Below are 20,519 nucleotides of genomic sequence, written 5' to 3' on the forward strand. Positions count from 1 at the left end.
ACTCCTTTCAGAGAAGTCTGTTTTGATGTTTTTCACAGATGATGAGGGGGCAACTCCTGTTAAAAGAAGGCGTGTTAGCAGTGATGAAGAGCACACTGTAGACAGCTGCATCAGTGACATGAAAACAGAAACCAGGGAGGTCCTGACCCCAACTAGCACGTCAGACAATGAGACCAGAGACTCCTCAATTATTGATCCAGGAACTGAGCAAGATCTTCCTTCCCCTGAAAATAGCTCTGTTAAAGAATACCGAATGGAAGTTCCATCTTCATTTTCAGAAGACATGTCAAATATCAGGTCACAGCATGCAGAAGAACAGTCCAACAATGGTAGATTTGAAGATTGTAAAGAATTTAAAGACCTCCACTGTTCCAAGGATTCTAACCTAGCTGAGGAAGAATCCGAGTTCCCTTCTACTTCTATCTCTGCAGTTCTGTCTGACTTAGCTGACTTGAGAAGCTGTGATGGTCAAGCTTTGCCCTCCCAGGACCCGGAGGCTGCTTTATCGCTCAGCTGTGGCCATTCCAGAGGACTCTTCAGTAACATGCAGCAACACGACATTTTAGATACCCTGTGTAGGACCATTGAGTCTACGATCCACGTGGTCACGAGGATATCTGGCAAAGGAAACCAAGCTGCTTCTTGACATTAGATGTAGCATGTCTACTTTTAAGGTCCCCCTTCTCCCCAATGCTGTTTGTATAAGTTTTGCTCATTTCTGTTTTTGTGCTTCAGTTTGTCCAGTGCTCTCTGCTTGAATGGCAAGATAGATTTATAGGCTTAATTCTTGGTCAGGCAGAACTCCAGATGAAAAAATTTGCATCTTCAGTATCATTTCTAAAGGGCAATCAGATAATGGATATGTTTTATGTAATTAAGAGTTCACTGTAGTGGCTTTCATTTAATATGGCTGTCTGGGAGGAACAGGGTTCCCTGGCCCTGTACAATGTAATTTAAACTTACAGCATTTTTACTGTGTATAATATGGTGTCCTCTGTGCCAGTTTTGTACCTTATAATAGAGGCAGATTGCCTCCGATCGCTGTGGTTCTTATTATCAAAATTAAGTTTACTTGTATACGGAACAACCACAAGAAATTTGATTCTGTAAAGAATCCTCTTTAGCTGTGGCCTGGCAGTATATAAATGGTGCTTTATTTAACAGAATACCTGTGGAGGAAATAAAGCACACTTGATGTAAAAATAATTGTTTTATTTTTATTGACATGACTGATTGCTATTCTGTGCACTTAATTAAACTGATTGTGATGACTTTTCATTTGTTTTTACATATGTTGCTTCAGTCTTCTCAGATGAAAGTAATGAGAAAACTGTGAATGGGCAAAGCACTTACCATTTATTCTATTAGAAATGATATGGCAATCCAAAACTTAACTTATTCCCATAGACTTTTCCATCCTTTCCACCCTGAAGTGCATAACTGCTGCAGAGAGAAGCATAATACAGCCAACTCACCCTCACTTCAACATGCTTCCAAATGCAACATGCCACACTGCTGCACAACCAGGAGCTACCTTCGTTAAAAATCCGGAAGTAAAATAAAGAAATGATATCAACATGCCACTTATTTTTTGTCTTCCTGAACTAAAACTGTAGCTGAAAGCTTGCTTGCTACAAAGACACGCTTTAGCCTGGGAAATGTCAGCTGTCTGTACTAAGGGATTCACTATTCCCAGAGGAGCATCTATGGGAGGAGGTAAGGTTAATACTTAATTTCCAGTTGCTTGCTTCTAAATCAATGCAAAGTTTTATCTTAGTAAAGACTCACACAATGCATTAAGTTCTATAAAAGTTCAAGGATTTCATCCATTATAATTTTTTTTTAAATAAGAAGTGAACTCTACAAAAAGTAATGTCCGTATAAAATCTTAACTCATTCGACCACTTAAGGTGGTCAGCTGCAGTAAGTAAACCTTTTATTTCTTCAAAATGCTGCTTCTGCCAACAGAATTTCATGTTCTCTTCTTTACAGACAGGAATTCCTTTACAATCCAATTGTAATTCTGTTTGTCCAAGAGTAGGCACAAAATGCAGTGCAACTGTTGCATAGTGTTCTGGAAGAAAAATAGGAAGCATTATGAAAAGGAAAATTTATAAGTACTACTACCTGCTTTTCATAGGGGGCAGCTTGAGTGTTTTTGGACTCAACAAAGGGTACTAACTGAAAACATACCTTCTGGCCAGTTCCTATATCTCCATTTCATGATGATCTTTTTATTTCTTAACTGAAAACAAAGGGGAAATTCCACTGAAAATATCTTTTTAAAACTTCCTACACAGAGCAACACCAAACCTTTCAGTAAAACTCCTATGTACTTAAAAAGAATCCATGAACAACATATAGTCCCATCTTCCAGTTTTATGGCAGCACCATTGTCCATAATGCCAAAATGTCCATGACAGTTAACATCAAGAAGTGTCAATACACTGGTAACCAGAACAGAGCTGATGTCAAGGGTGAGGCAACTGACATTTGGCAATGCAGATACCAGTGATGTAGGTGGCAGAAAGCTGAATGTTCTAGACCAAGAGTTGGGAGGAATTATACTTGTTTCTTCTAAAATCATAAGCATTTGCACAATTACTAAGAAACCGTAGCACGCCTTTATCAGTATATATAACATTTTTTATTTGCTCTGTAACCAAATTAATGAAGTTCTCAGGTTTCTGTAAGCTCACAAAAAATTTCAAGTTAAAAACATCATTGATTAAAAACATTGATTAAAAAAGCAATGTTAATGGAAACGAGTCAATTCCCGGCTTGCTTTTATTTAACTGTAAGATTACTTAACAAATTCTATATATTCACCAGTGGATGGTCCCATCAAACATTTGAAATTTCCCTCCCTTTTCAGCTTCTAATATGGCAGGAGAGTTAGAAAATTTTTGCACCAACTAACCAAGCAAAACATAGTAGACATGTTACTTCAGCACCTTTTTAACCTAAATGTAAAATAACATAACAGTTATTATGGTTTTCTTTAATCCTAAATATGTAGCTTTTCTTACAGCTTTCTCTTCTTTCTCTTCCTTGCAGAGGGAGAAAACTAAATCAATTAATGTATCCCCTAAATGCTGATATATTCACCCCAAAATGCCCATCTTCCCCCCCTCAAATTTTTCAGAAGCTATCCTAAGGACTTCTATCACCACAATTCTAGACCCCCTCAATCAGAAAAACATGGCCATAAGAGAAACCCAAAACCAGCTCTAGTGGTACATTTTTCCCAAATGTCAGCATTTAAGATACTAGCTTGAAAAGTTACTTAACATCTTTCACAGTGAAGATATTGTACAGCTGCTCTACAGCTGTGTCAAACAATCTGTCATGTGCAGCGCCACAGTGGGAATCCTTACACCCAATGAATGATACTGGAGACAAGGCCTGAATCTCAATAAGAGGTTCCAAAGGCTAATTAGGATGCCAAGAGATAATATGCTGTTTAGATCTTAAAACTGCCTTCCAGTCTGAATAAAACACCAAAATGGCCCATATTCTACACTACCCATTCCAGACACATGGAAATAGCATGAAAAGTCTTTAGTGCCACCAATCCTGGTCTTTATTTTGGAAACGGAGCTGCAATCAAGAGGTTTTTCTATTGTGGTATGTGAACCCCAAAAGTCACATGGTTTTGTAATCTGTTGCCTACCAAACAGTGCCTTTATTGAACTAAATTCAATATTCAGCCCACAAAAAAGGCCTGTTTTTACATTTCCTTCCATCAAGAAGTGTCATTTCATCATTTTCCCCAAGAATGAAAGAATGCAAGGGTGAATTAACTGGCTATCATTTACAGTTTTCCATCATCAAAAGGCTGTTGAGAGCTTTAAACCATTCTCATTAAGCTTACCCTTTCCCCTTCCCTACATATTGGCCACCAGACAGACATCCTACCTGCAAGGTGCTCTCATTCAGTTTCCTGGGTTGCCGTAGCTTTTGTTGGTAAAATCATTCCCACTGTAAATTCTACAAAGAAACATGGGAAATGGTTTTAATACGGAACTTCTTCCTTTTCAGCACAAATAGGCAGAAAACCCAAAACAGCATATAAGAAAATGAAACTGATATTTATAAAAAGAATTCCTAAGTTATTTTGAGAATATCAAGGTCATTCCATGTTGCATATAAAACTAACATGAGTTCCACAGCAACAAATGCCTTTTATTCTGTTTTCAAATGCCTCATTTTTACTTAGTTTTCGATAAAATAGCAAAAATTTCAAATGTCCTTTTCCAAAAAGCTGTTTTATACAACCAACTACTAATAGCTTTACGGTCTTCACCTACTGTCGAAACTAGACACACTCATTGCATCACCACCATCTCACAAAGCCTGGCCTCACAGTATTCAAAAACCTGTGGGCCAGTCATATGTGTGGTCTCATGGAAAAAGTGGCAACCTTAAACCCATTTATGCCAACACCTAGACACGAAACAGAGTCCAAGGATGATGTACAGACATACAGGCCCTGTTGGCCATTTTGCCTGGTAAGTAACTTCTCTAATTTAGGGAAGAAAACAATAAGTAACCTCACTTCTACACAGTGTAGGAATTACCTAGGTAAATCTCAACTACACCTGTAATACCTGCAGTTACTTCGATTCAGCAAAGGTTTATCAAGCACCACTACGTGCCAGGCATTGTGCTAGACGCTGGTGATAAAGCAGCAAATAAGACACCTTCCATGCCCTCATGGAGCTTATACACTAGCGGGGAAGACACATGTTAAGTAATTATACAAATGACTGATTATCATTCCAGAAAACTTAACAATTCTGTAGGCAAAATGGTTCATGCTATGTATGATACTGATAATCACTAATTATGGCATTACTTGCGGCAGGCTCTCAACCTCCAGACTACAGTTTATCCTGCAGCATAAAAAGTTGTTTCTGGAACCTTAGACATCAGCCTACCCTGGGAATCTAGACTACAGTACAGAGCATAACTTGGGTAAATAGAAAAGGGACCCTCTGGTTCAGAAGGGGTGCCTTCTTTACCTGTCTTAAGTGCCTTCAGGTAATCTCCAAAGACATCCCTGACCTTGGTGGTGCTTGCAGCTTTCATAAGATCCTTCAATATATCCCCATCTCCTTTCTTTTTACTCATGTTCACCTACAAATCAGAAAAATACAAACCTAGGAAAAATCTGGTTTGATATAGTCTTACAACATTGGGACATAAGGGATGAGAGAAGAACTGTCGATTATGAGAGAAAAGTAGCTATAAGATGTTGCAGGGTTTTTCCTACAGTTTGAGAAGATGTAAGGGTTTTTTCATCAAAGCTCCACTGACTAGGATGGCCAAATCTTGAATGGACTTCTTAGAATGTGAATCATTTAACTTGCATACAAAATTTTATATGTTTATGTATTATATTGATGATGTAGTCCATGGCTTTTATCAGGGTCTAGAAATGCGCTGTCCAGTATGGTAGCCGCATGTGGCTATTGAGCACTTGAAATGTGGCTGGTCTGATTTGAGATGTGCTATAAAATGTAAAATAATACTAGACTTGGAAGACTCAGTACCAAAAAAAAAAAATGTAAAGTAATAATTTTGATATTAACTACATGTTAAAATGGTATTTTTATATATTTGGCTTAAATAAAAATATTATTAAAATTAATTCTACCTGTTTCTTTTAACTTTTCTAATATGGCTACTAGAAAATTTTAAATTCCATATGTGGCTTGCATTATATTTCTATTGAACAGCGCTGGTCTAGAACCCCAAAGCCAGTGTTATGTGGGAAAACAAGTTCCCACATAACATGGCCTTGAGTTACACGTTTGGCAGGGAGGAGAGTTGGCAAAGGGAAAAGAGAGAGGGAAGGAGGGGAGGGGAAGAAGGAAGGGAAGAAAAGGGAGAGAAGGGACAGGAGGAAAGAGGAGGGAGACTGGAGAAGACAGGAAAAGAAGGATCAAAATGCTTTGGAATGCCTCTGTGGTATTATCAGAGTGAAAAAAAAAAGTGTCAAATCATTTAGTGTCCCTATGATTTAGCTGAGCTGGGCCTTGTCCTAGGTCCCAGTTCCAATCTAAAGAATTGTTCTATAGTGTTACCAAGTACTGAATCTAAAAGACCAGTTTAACTTACTGATAGAAAACTACGCAGCTGATAGATCCAAATATTGCAAAGTGAAATCACAGCCCCTGAGTATAACCACATACCTGAAGATAGGTCTGAGACAGCCCCACTTTTCTGGCATTTTACAACCTTTAATAAAGGCGAGTCATAAATATGTTGCTCAGTATGATCTAGGTTTAATATCTTTGAAAGCCTTCATATTGAATATGTTCCACAAATCAAAAAAGACCCTTTGTCAAACTATTTGGTTTGGAAAATATAGCTGCTGAATAAATGATCTCTCTCCAGAATGAAGCTTTCAGCTTAGAGAAGGCACTAACAAAACCAGGCTGAGTTACACAGGCTCAATTTCCCAAGAGAACTAGGAGAGCCAGTCAAAAGCAACACATACTAATTAGTTAAGAACAAAACAAACGAGAAAAAAATACAACATAATATAACCAAGGGAGATCACAGCTAAAAGCTGAGAATTTTCACTATCAAAGAGAAACAGCAAAGATGCAAGGGAGGAGAAACAAAATCCCATTCACCAAGCTGTGTGTGCTGCCCGGGCACTTTACAGTACATACACTGTTACAGTTATCTGACAATACTCTTCAAGGATAAATTAACCCTAATTAACAGGAAAGGAGGCCACACAGGGTGCAGTCACCTCCCCAGGCCCTATACCTGGTCTGGGCGGCAGTCTACGGCTTCCTCTGCTTACTCTTTCCTATACTACTCTGCTCCACACTCCTTGCTGCCCTCACAGTACAGCAATCCTTGGCAAATGAGCCCTCTATGACTCACCAAAACTATAGCACAGGAATCACAGTCCAATAAAGTGTTTAAATGCTCAACACTTACAGCTTGATTTAAAAGAAAATACTTCACCTCAGTGTCATCTACTTCATTTTCTTCAGAAAAGTTGGGTATTTCAATCAATCTCTTGTGCTTTTGCACCAGATTCTTTAATTATACCTAAAATGAGCAAAATGTGTTTTTCAATTACAAAGTAAAAACTGGTTTATTCAAAACTGCCCTGCATAACTGAATAGGGTGCCACCTCACAGGGTGCCACCAAAGCTGGCAAGGCTGGTTCAGGGTTTTACCACCACACCGGTACCTAAAGTGACCCTGTTCTCCTGACCCACAAGAAGAGGTAAGAAACTGAGAAAAGCAGGGGTAGAGCCACCCCAAATCAGGGACCAGGTGGAAGGATGAGAGTGGAGTAAGTGGGTCTGTAACCAATGTTTCTTTTTTCATCCCTCAATATTATTTATGTCAAAGCAGGATAAAAGGCCATCTTGATAAGTCACAAAAGGAAACAAAAAAAAGAGACAAGTGAGTTCTGATCATGAGTGAGGGGAAGGATGTCTTGGCTTGGGGAAGTTCTGTGTAGACTCCATACAGCTGGGTTTCTTTGAACACTAGAGTATTGATTTCAGAGATAACATTGAGATGGCAACATAGGTTATTCCCAACTTTAGTCCCCCTCACAAGACAACTAAAAGCTCTCCACAGATAAGACACAATTGTGAAAATCCCAGAACCCAGAGGTGAGGCTGAAGCAGAGACAGAGAAGGACTGCGTTATAATGGTAAGAGGACTCTGAACAAACTGCCCCTCCCCAAGGCCAGCACGGAGTTGCACTGAAAGAGCTCCGCTGTGCCTTTTTTTTCTTTTTTTTAGGCAAGGCAACCCTTGGTTGACCTCACAGACTGCAAGGACCTTGTCAGCTTACAATCCCTTATCTTTTTATTTTTTTACACCTACAGCACCTGGTCTTCCTAGGTAGTCTCCCATCCAAGTACTAACCAGGCCCGACCCTGCTTAGCTTCCAAGATCAGACGGGATCAGGCTTGTTCAGGGCAGCATGGCTGTAGACTCCACTGTGCTTTCTCCAGTGAGAAAACACAATGTGCACATCTGGGTCCCCCATAATTGTGGATGCTTTCTGGGAGGCCCACTTTGGACTTGCCTCACAGGGTCCAGGGACCATTAGGAGTCAGAGATGGAGTGGGGGGCAGGGCTTTCAGCAACCAGCACTCAAGTCTTGGTAGGCCACATTTCTGCTTGCAGCAGTGCATAGGCAGAGATCCTAGCCACTGATAGCCCATCTGCAGAGCCTAGCTGGTAGCCCTATCTGGCTAGGGACCTCAGTCGGAAATTCTGCCTGATTTGGGTCCCCAGTCAATGATCCATAGCCAGCTATGGAGCCCATTCTACTGCCCCACCTAGGCAAGGAAGCAATTTGCACCTCCACTCAACTGCTGAGTGCAGCCTCCAGTCCAACTAACCATGGAACCTGGACAGCCACAGAGCCCTGCCTACAGCCCCACTCAGGCAGGGAGGCAAACCAGCAGCCCTGCCCAACTGTTGAACATAGCCTCTAGCCCCACATCACCAGAGATCTTGAATAGTGACCCTAAGCAGCCTCAGAGCCCAGTCTACAGCCCTGCCTGACTGCTAAACACAGCTTACAGCCTCATCCTGACAGAGAGCCCAATAACCCCACCCAACTGCTGGAGGCACCTACTGCCAGAAAGCCGTGCAAGGGACCTTGCTCAATAGTGGAGCACAGCCAGCAGCCTTCCTGATTGCGAAGGCAAGCCTGCATACCTGCCCAACTTAAAGGCACAGTCTGTGTGCCCATCTGATCATAGCCTGAAGCTAGGTCCAACCACAAAGCCCTGCCTAATGGCCTCGCCCGAACAGAATCCAGCCAGCAGCACCATCTGACCAGGCAGCATAAGCTGAGACCCTACCCAACCAGGAGTGAATGTGGAGCCCAGCCCACAGACCTACCCAATCACAAAGTCCAATCAGTGGCAGTACCCTAATGGAGAACACAGCCAGTGATCCCATTTGACTAAAGGTAATTGCAGAGCCCAGCTAGAAGCTGATGTGACCATGGAGCACAGCCAGAAACCCCACCCAGTCAAGGAGCTGACCCACTGGCCCTGCTCGAACATGGACCCCATCCAGCGACAACCCACCCAACCTCAAAGCAAAGGTAGTAACCCCACCCAACTAGAGATCTTGACAGCAAGCCCCACCAAACTATGGACATTACTGGCTGAACTGCTCAGCTAGCTGAATGGTGAAGGTCTTTCTCTGATGAAACAAACTTGTAAAGTCTGGCAGAGGAACCACTTACACTGGCAGACACCAATGTAAGGAATCGAGGTGCATAATCAGGTAAAACATACAACACCAAAGGAAACTAATAAAGCTGCAATAAATGACCCTAAAGAAATGGGCATCTATAAACTATGTGACTAGGAATTCAGAATAAAAGAAGTTTATTAAACTACAAGATCACACGGACAACTAAACAAAATTAGGAAAACAATGCATGAACAAAGAGAAGTTGAAAAAATAGAAACCATTAAAAATCAATTGAAAAAAATCCTAGAGCTGCAGAAAACAATGACTGAACTGAAGAACTGAAAAACTGAACATAGAGCTTCAACAACTAACTTGAGCAAGCAGAAGAAAGAATTAGTGAACTAGAAGATAGGTTATTTGAAATTATCCAGCCAGAGGAATAAAAAGAAAAAAGAATAAAAAAGAGTGAAGAAAGCCTACAGTATTTATGGAATACCATCAAAAGAAACAATATATACATTATTGAAACCCCATAAGGATGAGAGATAGAAAAAAGAGACAGAAAGTCTATTTAAACCAATAATGGTCAAAAATTTCCCAAACCTGGTCAGAGAAATTAAAATCCAGATTCATGAAACCCAAAATACCCTCAAATATGTTGAACTCAAGAAGAGCTACATCAACACATAATTAAACTGTCAAAAATCGAAGAGTTTTGAAAGAAGCAAAAGAAAAGTGACTCGTCACATACAAGAGTGCTTCCATAAGACAATAGGCAGATTTCTCAACAGATATCTTATCGGCTAGGAGTGGGATGAGATATTCAAAATACTGAAAGAAACGACTGCCAACCAAAACTGCCACACCGAGCGAAGCTGTCCTTCAGAAATTAAGGGTAAAAATGTTCTCAAGGAGCTCAGAGTGTTCATTACCACTGAACCTGCCTATGAGATGCTAAAGGGTGTTCTTCAAGCTAACATAAAAAGATGCTAATTAGCATCAAAAAAATACAAATGTGTAAAACAATGGTAATGATAAATACGTAGTCAAAGTCAGATTATCTAATACTGCAATGGTGGTGCATAATTCACTTACAATTCTAAAAGTTAAAAAACAAATGTATTAAAAATAACCATAACTTATATGTACAGTAACTTATGGTTATTTTTAATATTTGTTTTTTAATTTTTAAAGTAAATTGTAACATCAGTTAAATCAGGTAAAAACAATTAAATTATAACATTTAAAGTAAATCATATCAATAACCTAAAATGTGAGAAAAAAATTACTATATGCTATCAAAGTTGTTATCAGTTTAAATAGGAGTTTATAAATATTTTTTATGTTATCCTCAACATAATCGCAAAGAAAAACCTGTAGTAGACACACAAAAGATTAAAAGGTAATAGGAGTCACAGCATAGGACCACAAAAAGGCATCAAATCACGCAGGAAGATGGCAGGAGAGGAAGCAAGGAACATAGGTGCTACAAAACTCTCAGAAATCAATTAACAGAATGAGCAATTGTAAGCCCTTACTTATCAATAATTATTTTAAACATAAATGTATTAAGTTATCCAATCAAAAGATACATAATTCCTGAATGGATTAAAACAAAATAAAAAAACAAGATCAAACAATGTGCTGCCTATAAGAGACTCACTTTAACTTTAAGGATACACATGAACTAAGTAAGAGTGAAGGGATTAAAAAAGGTATTTCAAGTAAATGGTGACCAAACCAAAGCAGTGACTATACTTATATTAGACAAAATAGACTTTAAAAATGGTCAAAAGAAACAAGGAAGATAATTATACAATGCTAAAGGGGTCAATTCATCAAGAAGATGTAACAATTCTAGGTATATATGCACCCAACATCAAAGCACCTAAATATATATACTAATATAAGCACCTAAATATAATACTAACAGAATTAAAAGGAGAAATAAATAGCAATACAATAATAGTTGGGGACTTTAACACCCAGCTCTCAACAATGGAAAGATTATCCAGACAGAAAATCGATAAGGAAATAGATTTGAACAACACTATAGACCAAATGGACCAAACAGACATATAAAGAACATTCCATCCAACAACAACAGACATATAAAGAACATTCAATCCAACAGCAACACATTCTTCTCAAGCTCCCACGAACATTTTATAGGGTATTTTATAGGGTAATTCATATGTTAGGCCACAAAACAAGTCTCAACAACTTCAAAAAGATAGAAATTATAATATCTTTTCCAACCACAATGGTATGAAACTAGAAATGAATAACAAGAGGAAAGCTGGAAAGTTCACAAATATATAGAAATCAACACACTCCTAAACAACCAATGGCTCAAAGAAATCAAAAGGAACAATTTTAAAATATCTTGAGACAAATGAAAATGGAAACACAACACACCAAAACTTATGGGATGTAGCAGAAGTTTTTAGAGGGAAGTTAATAGCAATGAATACATACATCAAGAAAAAAATCTCAAATAATGAACCTTAACTTCACAACTCAAAGAACTAGAAAAAGAATAAACTAAGCCCAAAGGTAAGAGAAGAAAAGGTGGCGGGGGAAGGAATCTATACATTCAACGTAATTCCTATCAAAATTTCAATAGCATTTTTCACAGAAATAGAATAATCCTAAAATGTGCATAGAAGACCCCAAATAGCCAAAGTGATCGTGAGAAAGAACAAGCTGAAGACATGACACGTAATATAGTAAACTATATTACAAAGCTATAGTTATCAAAACAGTATGTTACTGGCATAAAAACAGACACATAAATAAATGGGACAAAATAGAGAGCTCAGAAATGAATCCATGCTTATATGGTCAATTAATCTATGACAAAGAGTCAAGAATATACAGTGGGGAAAAGACAGTCTCTTCAATAAATGTTTCTGGGAAAACTGAGAAGCATGAGCAAAAGAATGAAACTGGATCATTACCTTCCACCACACACAAAAATTAACTCAAAATGAATTGAAGACTTGAAATTAAGACCTGAAACCATAAAACTCCTAAAATAAAACACAGACAGTAAGCTCCTTAATATTGGTCCTGGCAATGATTTTTTGGATTTGACATCAAAAGCCAAGACAACAAAATCAAAACTAAACAAGTGGGACTAATCAAACTAAAAAGTTTCTGCACAGCAAAGGAAACCATCAACAAAATGAAAAGGCAACCTACCAAATGGGAAAAAATATTTGCAAATCATATATTTGATAAGGGGTTAATATCCAAAAATATACAAAGAACTCATATAACCCAGAAACAAAAAACAATGTGATTAAAAAATAAGCAGAGGATCTGAATAGACATTTCCCCAAAGAAAACATACAGATGGCCAGAGGGTACATGAAAAGGTCCTCAACATCACTAATCATCAGGGAAATGCAAATCAAAACAAGCTATCACCTCACACCTGTTAGAATGGCTGTTATCCAAAAGACAAGAAATAATGAGTGTTGGCAAAAATGTGAAGCAAAAAGAACATTTGTGCACTGTTAGTGGGAATGTAAATTGGTCCAGCCCCTATGGAAAACAGTTTGGAGGTTCCTCGAAAAATTAAAAATAGAACTACTATACGATCCAGCAATTCCGCTTCTGGGTATTTATCCAAAGGAAAACAAAACACTAATTTGAAATCAAAACACTAATATGCGCCCCAAAGTTCACTACAACATTATTTACAACAGCCAAAACGTGGAAGAAACCTAAGTGTCCTAAGTGGATGATGGATAAAGAAAATGTGGTGTGTGTGTACATATATGTGTGTACATATACGTGTGTGTGTACATATATGTACACACACTACATTATTATTCAGCTATAAAAAAAGAAAGACATTTTTCCACTAGCAACAAATGGATGGACCTTGAGGACATTATGCTAAGTGAAATAAGTCAGAAAGACAAATACTGTGTGATCTCCCTTCTATGTGGAATCTAAAAAAAAAGAAAAACTCAGATACAGAGAACAGATGAGTGGTTGCCAGAGGCAAGGGAGGAATGGGTTAAGGTCATCAAAAGGTACAAACTTCCATTAATAAAATATGTTAGTCATCGGGATGTAATGTATAGCATGATAACAATATTTAATAATACTGTTTTGTATATATGAAAGTTGCTAAAAAAGTAAATCTTAAAAGTTCTTATTATAAAAAGAAAAATCTACGTGTATGGTTATGAATGTTAACGAAACTTACTGTAGTGATCATTTCACGATGTTTACAAATATTGAATCATCTTGTACATCCAAAACTAAAGTCATATGTCAATTTTATCTCCATAAAAAGGCTGAACAACCAAAAAGAAATGGATAAATGGAAACATATCACCTACCAATTCTGAATGAGAAAAACTAGAAAATCTGAACATATCAATTAAGGTTAAGGAGAGTGAATCGGTAGTCAAAAACCGCCCAACAGAGAAAATCCCAGAACCAGATGGTTTCACTGGTGAATTATACCAAACACTTAAAGAATAATTAATACCAATCCTTTTCAAATTCTTCCAAAAAACTGAAGAGAATGGAATACTCCCAAACTCATTTTAGGAGGCCAGCACTACCCCAATGCTAAAGCCAGATAAAGACACTAAAAGAAAATTACAGGCCAATAACCCTGATGAAGAATATAGATGTAAAGACTCTCCCAAAAAAAAAAAATACCATCAAATCAATTTCAACAGCACATTAAAAGAATCATACACCATGATCAAGTGGGATTCATCTCTGGGATTCAAAGATAGCTCACAATACACAAAACAATAAATGTGATACACTACATTAATAAAGATAAAAATCATATGATCATCTCGATTCACACAGAAAAAACATTTGACAAAATTCAATATCCATTCATGATCAAAACTGCCAACAAACTAGACAGAGTAGGCACATACCTCAACATAATAAAGGCCATATATGACAAAGCCATCATACTCAATAGTGAAATGCTGAAAAGCTTTTCCTCCAAATTATAAGACAAGGATGCCCACTCTCACCATGCCTATTCAACATAGTAATGGAAGTCCTGGTTAGAGAAATCAAGAAAGAAAAAGTTGTAAAAGGCATCCAAATTGGAAAGGAAAAAGTAAAATTGTTTGTGAATTACTTTATCTTACAAACAAAATCCTAAATATGCCACCAAAAACAATTAAAACTAATAAATAATTCAGTAGTTTCTGGATACAAAAATCAATATAGAAAAATCCGTTGCATTTTTATACACTAACAACAAACTAGGTGAAAAAGAAACAATCTCATTTACAATTGCATCAAAAACAGTAAAATACTTAGGGATAAATTTAACAAAGGAGGTGAAAGATCTATACACTGAAAATTGTAAGGCAGTGATGAAGAAAAGTGAAAAAGACACAAGTAAATGGAAAGATATCCCATGTTCATATCTTGGAAGAATTAATAGTGTTAAAACATCCATACTGCCCAAAGCAACCTATACATTCAGTGCAATCCCCATCAAGTTTCCAAAGGCATTTTTTACAAAAGTAGAAAAAACGATCCTAAATTTCACATGGAACCACAAAACACGCCAAAGAGCCAAAGCAATCCTGAGACAGAACAAAGCTGGAGGCATCACAATTCTTGATTTCAAACTTTACTATAAAGCTTTAGTAACCCAAACAGTATGGTACTAGCATAAAAAGACAATAGACCAATGCTTAAGATCAAGAGCCCAAAAATAAACCCATGCATATACAGTCAACTAATATGTGACAAGACATCCAAGAATACTCAATAGGTAAAAAAGAGTCTCTTCATTAAATGGTGTTGGGAAACTAGATATTCACATGCAAAAGAATGAAAATGGACCCCTACCTTACACCACTCACAAAAATTAACTCAAAATGGATTAAAGACATAAATGTATGACCTGAAACCATAAAACTCCTAGAAGAAAACACAGGTAGTAAGCTCCCTGACCTAGGTCTTGGCAATGATTTTTGGATATGACATGAAAAGCACAAACTACAAAAGCAAAACTAAACAAGTGGGACTAGTCAAACTAAAAAGTTTCTGCACGACAAAAGAAACAACAAAATGAAAAAGACAACCTACAGAATGGGAGAAATATTTGCAAGCCTTAACTGATAAAGAGTTACTATCCAAAATACATAAGGAACTCACACAACTCAATAGCAAAATATAAATAAATCCTATTTAAAAATGGGCAAAGGACCTAAATATATTTACGCAAAGATATTCAAAGGATAGATGACAGATACGTGATAAAGTGCTCATCACCACTTATCAGGGAGATGCAAATCAAAACATATCACATTATATCACTTCACATCTGTTAGAATGGCTATTATCAAAAAGAGAACAGGTGCTGGCAAGGATGTGGGGAAAGGAACCCTTATGCATGGTTGGTGGGAATGTAAATTGGTGCAGCCACTATGGAAAAGAGCATGGAGTTTCCTCAAAAAAGTTAAAATAGAACTACCATATGAGTCTGCAATTCCACATGTGGGTTTATATACAAAGGAAATGAAAATGCTATCTGACACGGTAGGTAGATATGAGCCAGAAGGAGAGGGGAAATGAAGGGTTAACGAGGCCCCAAGACTGCCCAGTAGAATATACACAACAGGATATCGTAATTAAACACATATCCAAACTAGATAGACAGGCAGGTACCTGGTGGCGCCTGGTGCCTTGATAGCTTTCCCTCAGTCAGTTAATGGCAGATGACCATTATATGACAATACTCTGAGGGCGCTCAACTGGTATGGGCAAAGTTGGCTAACTGAGCACGTGCCTACTCTCAAAGTCCGCCGCACAGATGTACGACTCCCATTTGCAGACTCACACTGCACATGCCCAGGGCAGAAGTAGGGCGATTCAGAGGGAGGAGCTGGAAATCCACACCATTCCAGATAGGAGGGAGAAAAGGAGAAGAAACTGATCCATAAGAACTCAGAACCCCAATTTCTCAGCACGCTTGATTTTTATCAAGCTGCCTGCCTGGACTATTTTCCAAGTGTACTTTACTTTGCTTGCATTACTCAATAAAATCACTTCGGTTTGCTACTTTTTGTCAGAGTGTCAGACAGCCACATAAACCTTTTGTGAGAGATAGCCAAGGACCAAGCTCCTGACTCCCACAATGCAGACACCTGATTGCCAGTAACATATCTTAGAGATATCTGAATCCCCATGTTCAGTGCAGCATTATTTACAATAGCCATGGAAACAACCTAAGTGTCCATCAATGGATGAAGACAATGGGATACATAAATGTATAAAATATATATACATACACACACACAACTGCACATTATTCAGCCATTAAAAAGGAAATCCTTGTCTAGGCCATGCCACCCTGAACACACCCAATCTCATCTGATCTCAGAAGCTAAGTAGGGTCGGGCCTGGTTAATACTTGGATGGGAGATCGCCTAGGAATACCGAGTGCTGTAGGCGTTAAAAAAAAAAGGAAATCCTGCCATTTGCATCAACATAAATGAACCTTGAAGGCATTATGCTAAGTGAAATAAGTCAGAGAAACCACAAATACTGTATGATCTCATTTATATGTATAATGCAGAAAAACCAAACTCACAGAAAGAGAGAGAGTAGACTGGTGGTTGCAAGAGTTGGGGGGCAGGGTCATGAAGGTGGTCAAAGGATACAAAGAGTATAAACTTCCAGTTATATGATGAATAAGTTCTGAGGATGTGATGTACGGCATGGTGGCTATAGTTAAGAACAATGTACTGTACATTTGAAAGTTGATAAGAAAGTAAACCTTAAAAGTTCTCAATATACATAAAAACACTATGTGAAGTGATGGGTGTGTTAACTAACCTTATTGTGATGATCATCTCACAATATAAACATATCAAATCATCATGTTGTAGAACTTAAACTCATACAATAAGTCAATTACAACTCAATAAAGCTGGGAAAAATTAAATTAAAAAAAAAAAAAGACCAGAGTGTTCCCTCCTCCCCAGTGGGTCCCCCTTGCCATCTTTGAGACTCACTGAGAAAGCACAGGGTGTCCAGGGGTAAGGACAAGCCCTATTCAGCCTGCCCTCTGGCTGCTGCCTGGGAGTGGCTGGCTCTTATCCTGCAAAGGAGCTGGTTGCTGCTATGAGCTAAGTGAGATGGAAGGGACGCAAGGCCATGAGCTTCCCTCTGGGCCCTCAGACCCCTATCTTGTGGGGAGAGGGGCAAAGTGGGTGTAAGGAGCCAGACCCTGCTGTAATCTAGCTAGCAGCAGCCATAGAAGGAGCAACTAATGGCACACTCCCAGCCAGAAGGCTCCAAGGCAGGAATGGGACTACTTTTGATCCTGGCTGAACACTGCCCTGGGCTCTGCCTGGCTCAAGCAAGCAAGGTGGCCTCTAAGAGGCCCAAGGCCAGTTTACAGGGTGGCTCTCTCTCTAATCCAAATTCTCAAGAAAGGAGCTGACTGATTCCTGGGCTAAGGCCCAATCTTTAAGACAGTATAATCCTCTAGAACCAGATCTCTCCCTCCTCCTCTTCCTTTTCTCCTTTGTCTTCACATTCATGATTATTTCAACAAGTATTTATTAAATATAGATTGTCTACCCTGACAGATGCTAGGTACCATGGGAGAAATTTATTCAACAAGTACAACATTCCAGACAGTGATCTAGGCCTGAAACAAAACCAATCAATCTCTGACCAAGAGCCCTGAAGAGTGTTGTCCTTGAACTGTCTCCCTTCTCTGCTCTTGGCAGCAGCTCCAGGAATTTTTAGTACTCAAAGGTGCCTGGCAGACAAGAGTCCAGGTGAAAGCAAAGAGCTATAAGTACTGGGAGAAAAGGAAACCCCCAGCTTGTCCCATAAGGAACTCCACCTGTGGTAAGGGTGTGTCTGGAACTACCAACACCAGTTCAGGAGCCAGTTAAGTGCCTGTTTCAGAGCAGTTATAAAAATACCTGCTGAATGAATGAATGATGAATCAAAAAAATCTGCCCCAAGGCTGCTTCCAGCCCTACCTGTCCCCTGAGGCCCCTGTTACCTTTCCAGCCCAGTTTGATGTTCCACTCATAGAAGAAAATCAGCTTCCCTTTGCCATTGCTGTAGGAAGCCTCACCTTCCAACTGCTTCAGCTCACTGATCTGGCAGTGACCAGCCTCACTCTCTACAACGATGCCCACCAGGAACTCACAGAACTTCCCCTTGGACCAGCTGGCGGCATCCCGCTTCGTCCTGCCAGGGGCCAGAAGGGCAGAGTCATGAATGGAAGCCCCAAGTGGTACCACACGCCCAGCCTGGGTCTCAGGGTAATGCCTGGGCTCAGCATGCATAAGCGTGATCCCTCTCAAGGGGCTTAGAGAGACCTACCACCCTCAAACTTACAAACATGCTTCTCAAATCAACTTTCTACCAAATATCTTTTAATCCTCCTACTCGGTTCCTTAAGACATTATTAACTACTAAGTAAAGTAGTATTTTGTCTTAAAAACATCACCTTATTTGGGAGAAGAGAGGCCTAGCAATCTGACCGATTGGCAAAAGATGAGCAAAGGCCTGGACCCTATGAAAAAGCAGTAATAACTGAAATAATTCTAATCATAAAACAAATTATCAAGTGTGTTCACACATATTTCATGCAATCTCCCCAAATAATGTTCCTATTTGGGGGAGTGGAAATGAGCTGAGAGAAGTCCATGATGTGTCTATGGTGACAGGGATAGGAAAGGGGAGGTCAGCTTCTCTGAGCCCCAGGCCAGGGCTCTCCCAATAAATAATCCCTTTTCAGACTGAGGGCTTTGCTCTGCCCTGGACTTGCCTCAGCATCATCTTAATGGCCTTGAGGTACCATAATCCTCAAAGGAGCTGGGCAAAGAGCACCACTTCCTGAGGCTCTGGGGAGCGAGGGGAGAGGCAGAAATAAGCTAGTGTTCGGATGAAGTACAAAGAGGATGGGTAACCTGTTCAACTCCTCGAAGTCAGGGCTCACCCAAGGCCCACTAAGTTCGGTGCAGAGCTGAGACCCAAATTTCTCCTCTTTCTACTACGCACAAAACAAAACGCGCACGCAGACACACCCATACACACTTTCTAGCTTCATTTTAACTTCTAAAAACATCAAGAGGATTGGGTGTGAGAGGGGGAAAAAAAGGGAAGCTCTTAAGAGTACAGACGGTCAAAGTTGAAGAGGTAAGTCAAAGCCATTCCTGGGACCCAACTCAACTTTCAAACGGAGGAAACTGAAGCCCCAGAGGCGGTGCAGGTACGATGCCAAGTCTCTAGACTCCGAAGGCTGTCCTAAGCCCTGAGACTACAGACGAGCCGCCCTTAAAGCAGCTGAGGAAAGAGAAGGGAATCCTCTGCACCTGTGCAAGCCCCGCCCTCGGAGGGATGGCCGCGGACCTGGAGGCGCCACGAGACCCGGCCAGGCCCGTTCCGCCCCCAGGGCACAAGGCGCGAGGGTTCTCAGAGGGGCCTCACCGTCCTTCCCGGCGGCTCCGAAGGGACGAGACCCCGAGCCGCAGCCCGGCCGCACCACTGCCAGTTGTTCACGTTGGCCCCGTCCTCCCGCTCCTCCACGACCCAGCGCAGGTCCCCTTGGCCCCACTCGGCCATCTGCGCTTGCGGCACGGCCTCACGGAGAGCTGGGGACGAGGGCGGCAGAGGGTGCGACGCGGCTCCGTCGCCGACGTTTCCGTTCTCCGAGCCCAGAATTAGACCGTTCGCAGCGCCCAGAAAGTGCCAGAAACCTCCGCCCACAGCTCCGCGCAGAGCGCCCCCGGCGGAGCGCCCAAAGCCTGCGGCACGGGGCGGCCGGGGCTCAAGGGCAGGGGTGACCGGAAGGCGACGGCGAGCGTTGCGCCCGCGAGGCCAGGAAGGGGAGCCCGGGAGAGGTCCGGCCCGAGTGGGAGGGTGCGGGGAAAGAGGGGGCATGTCGAGGGGCGGGGTTCAGAGGCGCGATGAGAGAGAAAAGTTCCGAACCGCGGGGCGAGTAGGGGTATCCGGCAGGCCGGGGGCAGGGTCCCGAAGGCAGGGTCGCGGCGTTGGGAAGGCCCTGGGCCCCGCGGGCGGATCCGCAGTGTAGAAATGCCTGGAAGGGGAAACCTCGGTCTCCATCCGAAAGACCGAGACACCTCCTCTTAAGGATCCATTCTCACTGCGGTAATTAGTTTCAGTGGCAGCAAGCGGACGGTCAGGCGCGCCTGAGGGCTGTATTGGCCATGCTGACCGGAAGCGCCTGTCCAGGCTGTCGTTGGCCGCGCTAACTGTTCGGTCTTGGAGGGGATACGACTCAAGCGCTCGATCACCCTCTTTGCTCTACGATC

At 40.6% G+C, this 20,519-nt stretch overlaps 2 protein-coding genes and 2 pseudogenes across 18 annotated transcripts in view; 2 read left to right on the forward strand and 2 right to left on the reverse strand.

Moving 5' to 3' along the window:
- The window catches only part of USP34 (ubiquitin specific peptidase 34), a 210,222-nt gene extending 208,646 nt beyond the window's left edge, over positions 1-1,576 (forward strand). For 4 of the 10 annotated variants that reach the window (XM_039887057.1, XM_039887054.1, XM_039887055.1 and 1 more), the window contains one exon: positions 39-1,206. In XM_039887057.1, the coding sequence (XP_039742991.1) occupies positions 39-646 (608 nt within the window). In that variant the 3' untranslated portion in view covers positions 647-1,206. Of the gene's footprint in view, positions 1-38 lie in introns of all 10 variants that reach the window. The other 6 variants (XM_039887053.1, XM_039887052.1, XM_039887051.1 and 3 more) reach the window with 2 other exon arrangements.
- Positions 1,198-20,167, reverse strand: LOC120621609 (uncharacterized). Of its 8 annotated transcripts, XR_005658205.1 has the most exons (5): positions 19,675-20,156; positions 5,025-5,139; positions 3,919-3,990; positions 2,194-2,245; positions 1,198-2,074 (listed from the first exon to the last, which is right to left on the reverse strand). XR_005658205.1 is itself a non-coding variant. In XM_039887061.1 (4 exons), exons 1-3 carry the CDS (start codon positions 20,125-20,127, stop codon positions 3,932-3,934), a joined length of 627 nt encoding a protein of 208 aa, XP_039742995.1. In that variant the 5' UTR covers positions 20,128-20,159; the 3' UTR covers positions 1,198-2,074; positions 3,919-3,931. The 8 variants fall into 8 exon arrangements, 2 of the variants coding, with proteins under 2 accessions (XP_039742995.1, XP_039742996.1); XM_039887061.1 differs by lacking the exon at positions 2,194-2,245 and having other exon boundaries at positions 19,675-20,159; XR_005658209.1 differs by lacking the exons at positions 1,198-2,074; positions 2,194-2,245; positions 5,025-5,139 and adding exons at positions 6,988-7,074; positions 18,314-18,429 and having other exon boundaries at positions 3,913-3,990; positions 19,675-20,167.
- Positions 7,863-7,981, reverse strand: LOC120622263 (uncharacterized; annotated as a pseudogene).
- On the forward strand, positions 16,551-16,668 carry LOC120622637 (uncharacterized; annotated as a pseudogene).
- Positions 20,168-20,519: the final 352 nt, after the last annotated feature.

This window comes from Pteropus medius, unplaced genomic scaffold (assembly GCF_902729225.1).
Source record: "Pteropus medius unplaced genomic scaffold, Ma_sr-lr_union100, whole genome shotgun sequence".
In the NCBI taxonomy this organism is placed as follows: domain Eukaryota; kingdom Metazoa; phylum Chordata; class Mammalia; order Chiroptera; family Pteropodidae; genus Pteropus; species Pteropus medius.

Excerpts from the sequence above, each read along its gene's own strand:
- LOC120621609 (XM_039887061.1), bottom strand. The coding sequence starts at position 20,127 with ATGCCCCCTCTTTCCCCGCACCCTCCCACTCGGGCCGGACCTCTCCCG. Across the intron at positions 5,140-19,674 it reads CGGAGCCGCCGGGAAGGACG|GTGAACATGAGTAAAAAGAA; the intron begins GTGAGGCCCCTC and ends TCTGATTTGTAG. Across the intron at positions 3,991-5,024 it reads CCTGAAGGCACTTAAGACAG|AATTTACAGTGGGAATGATT; the intron begins GTAAAGAAGGCA and ends GTTTCTTTGTAG.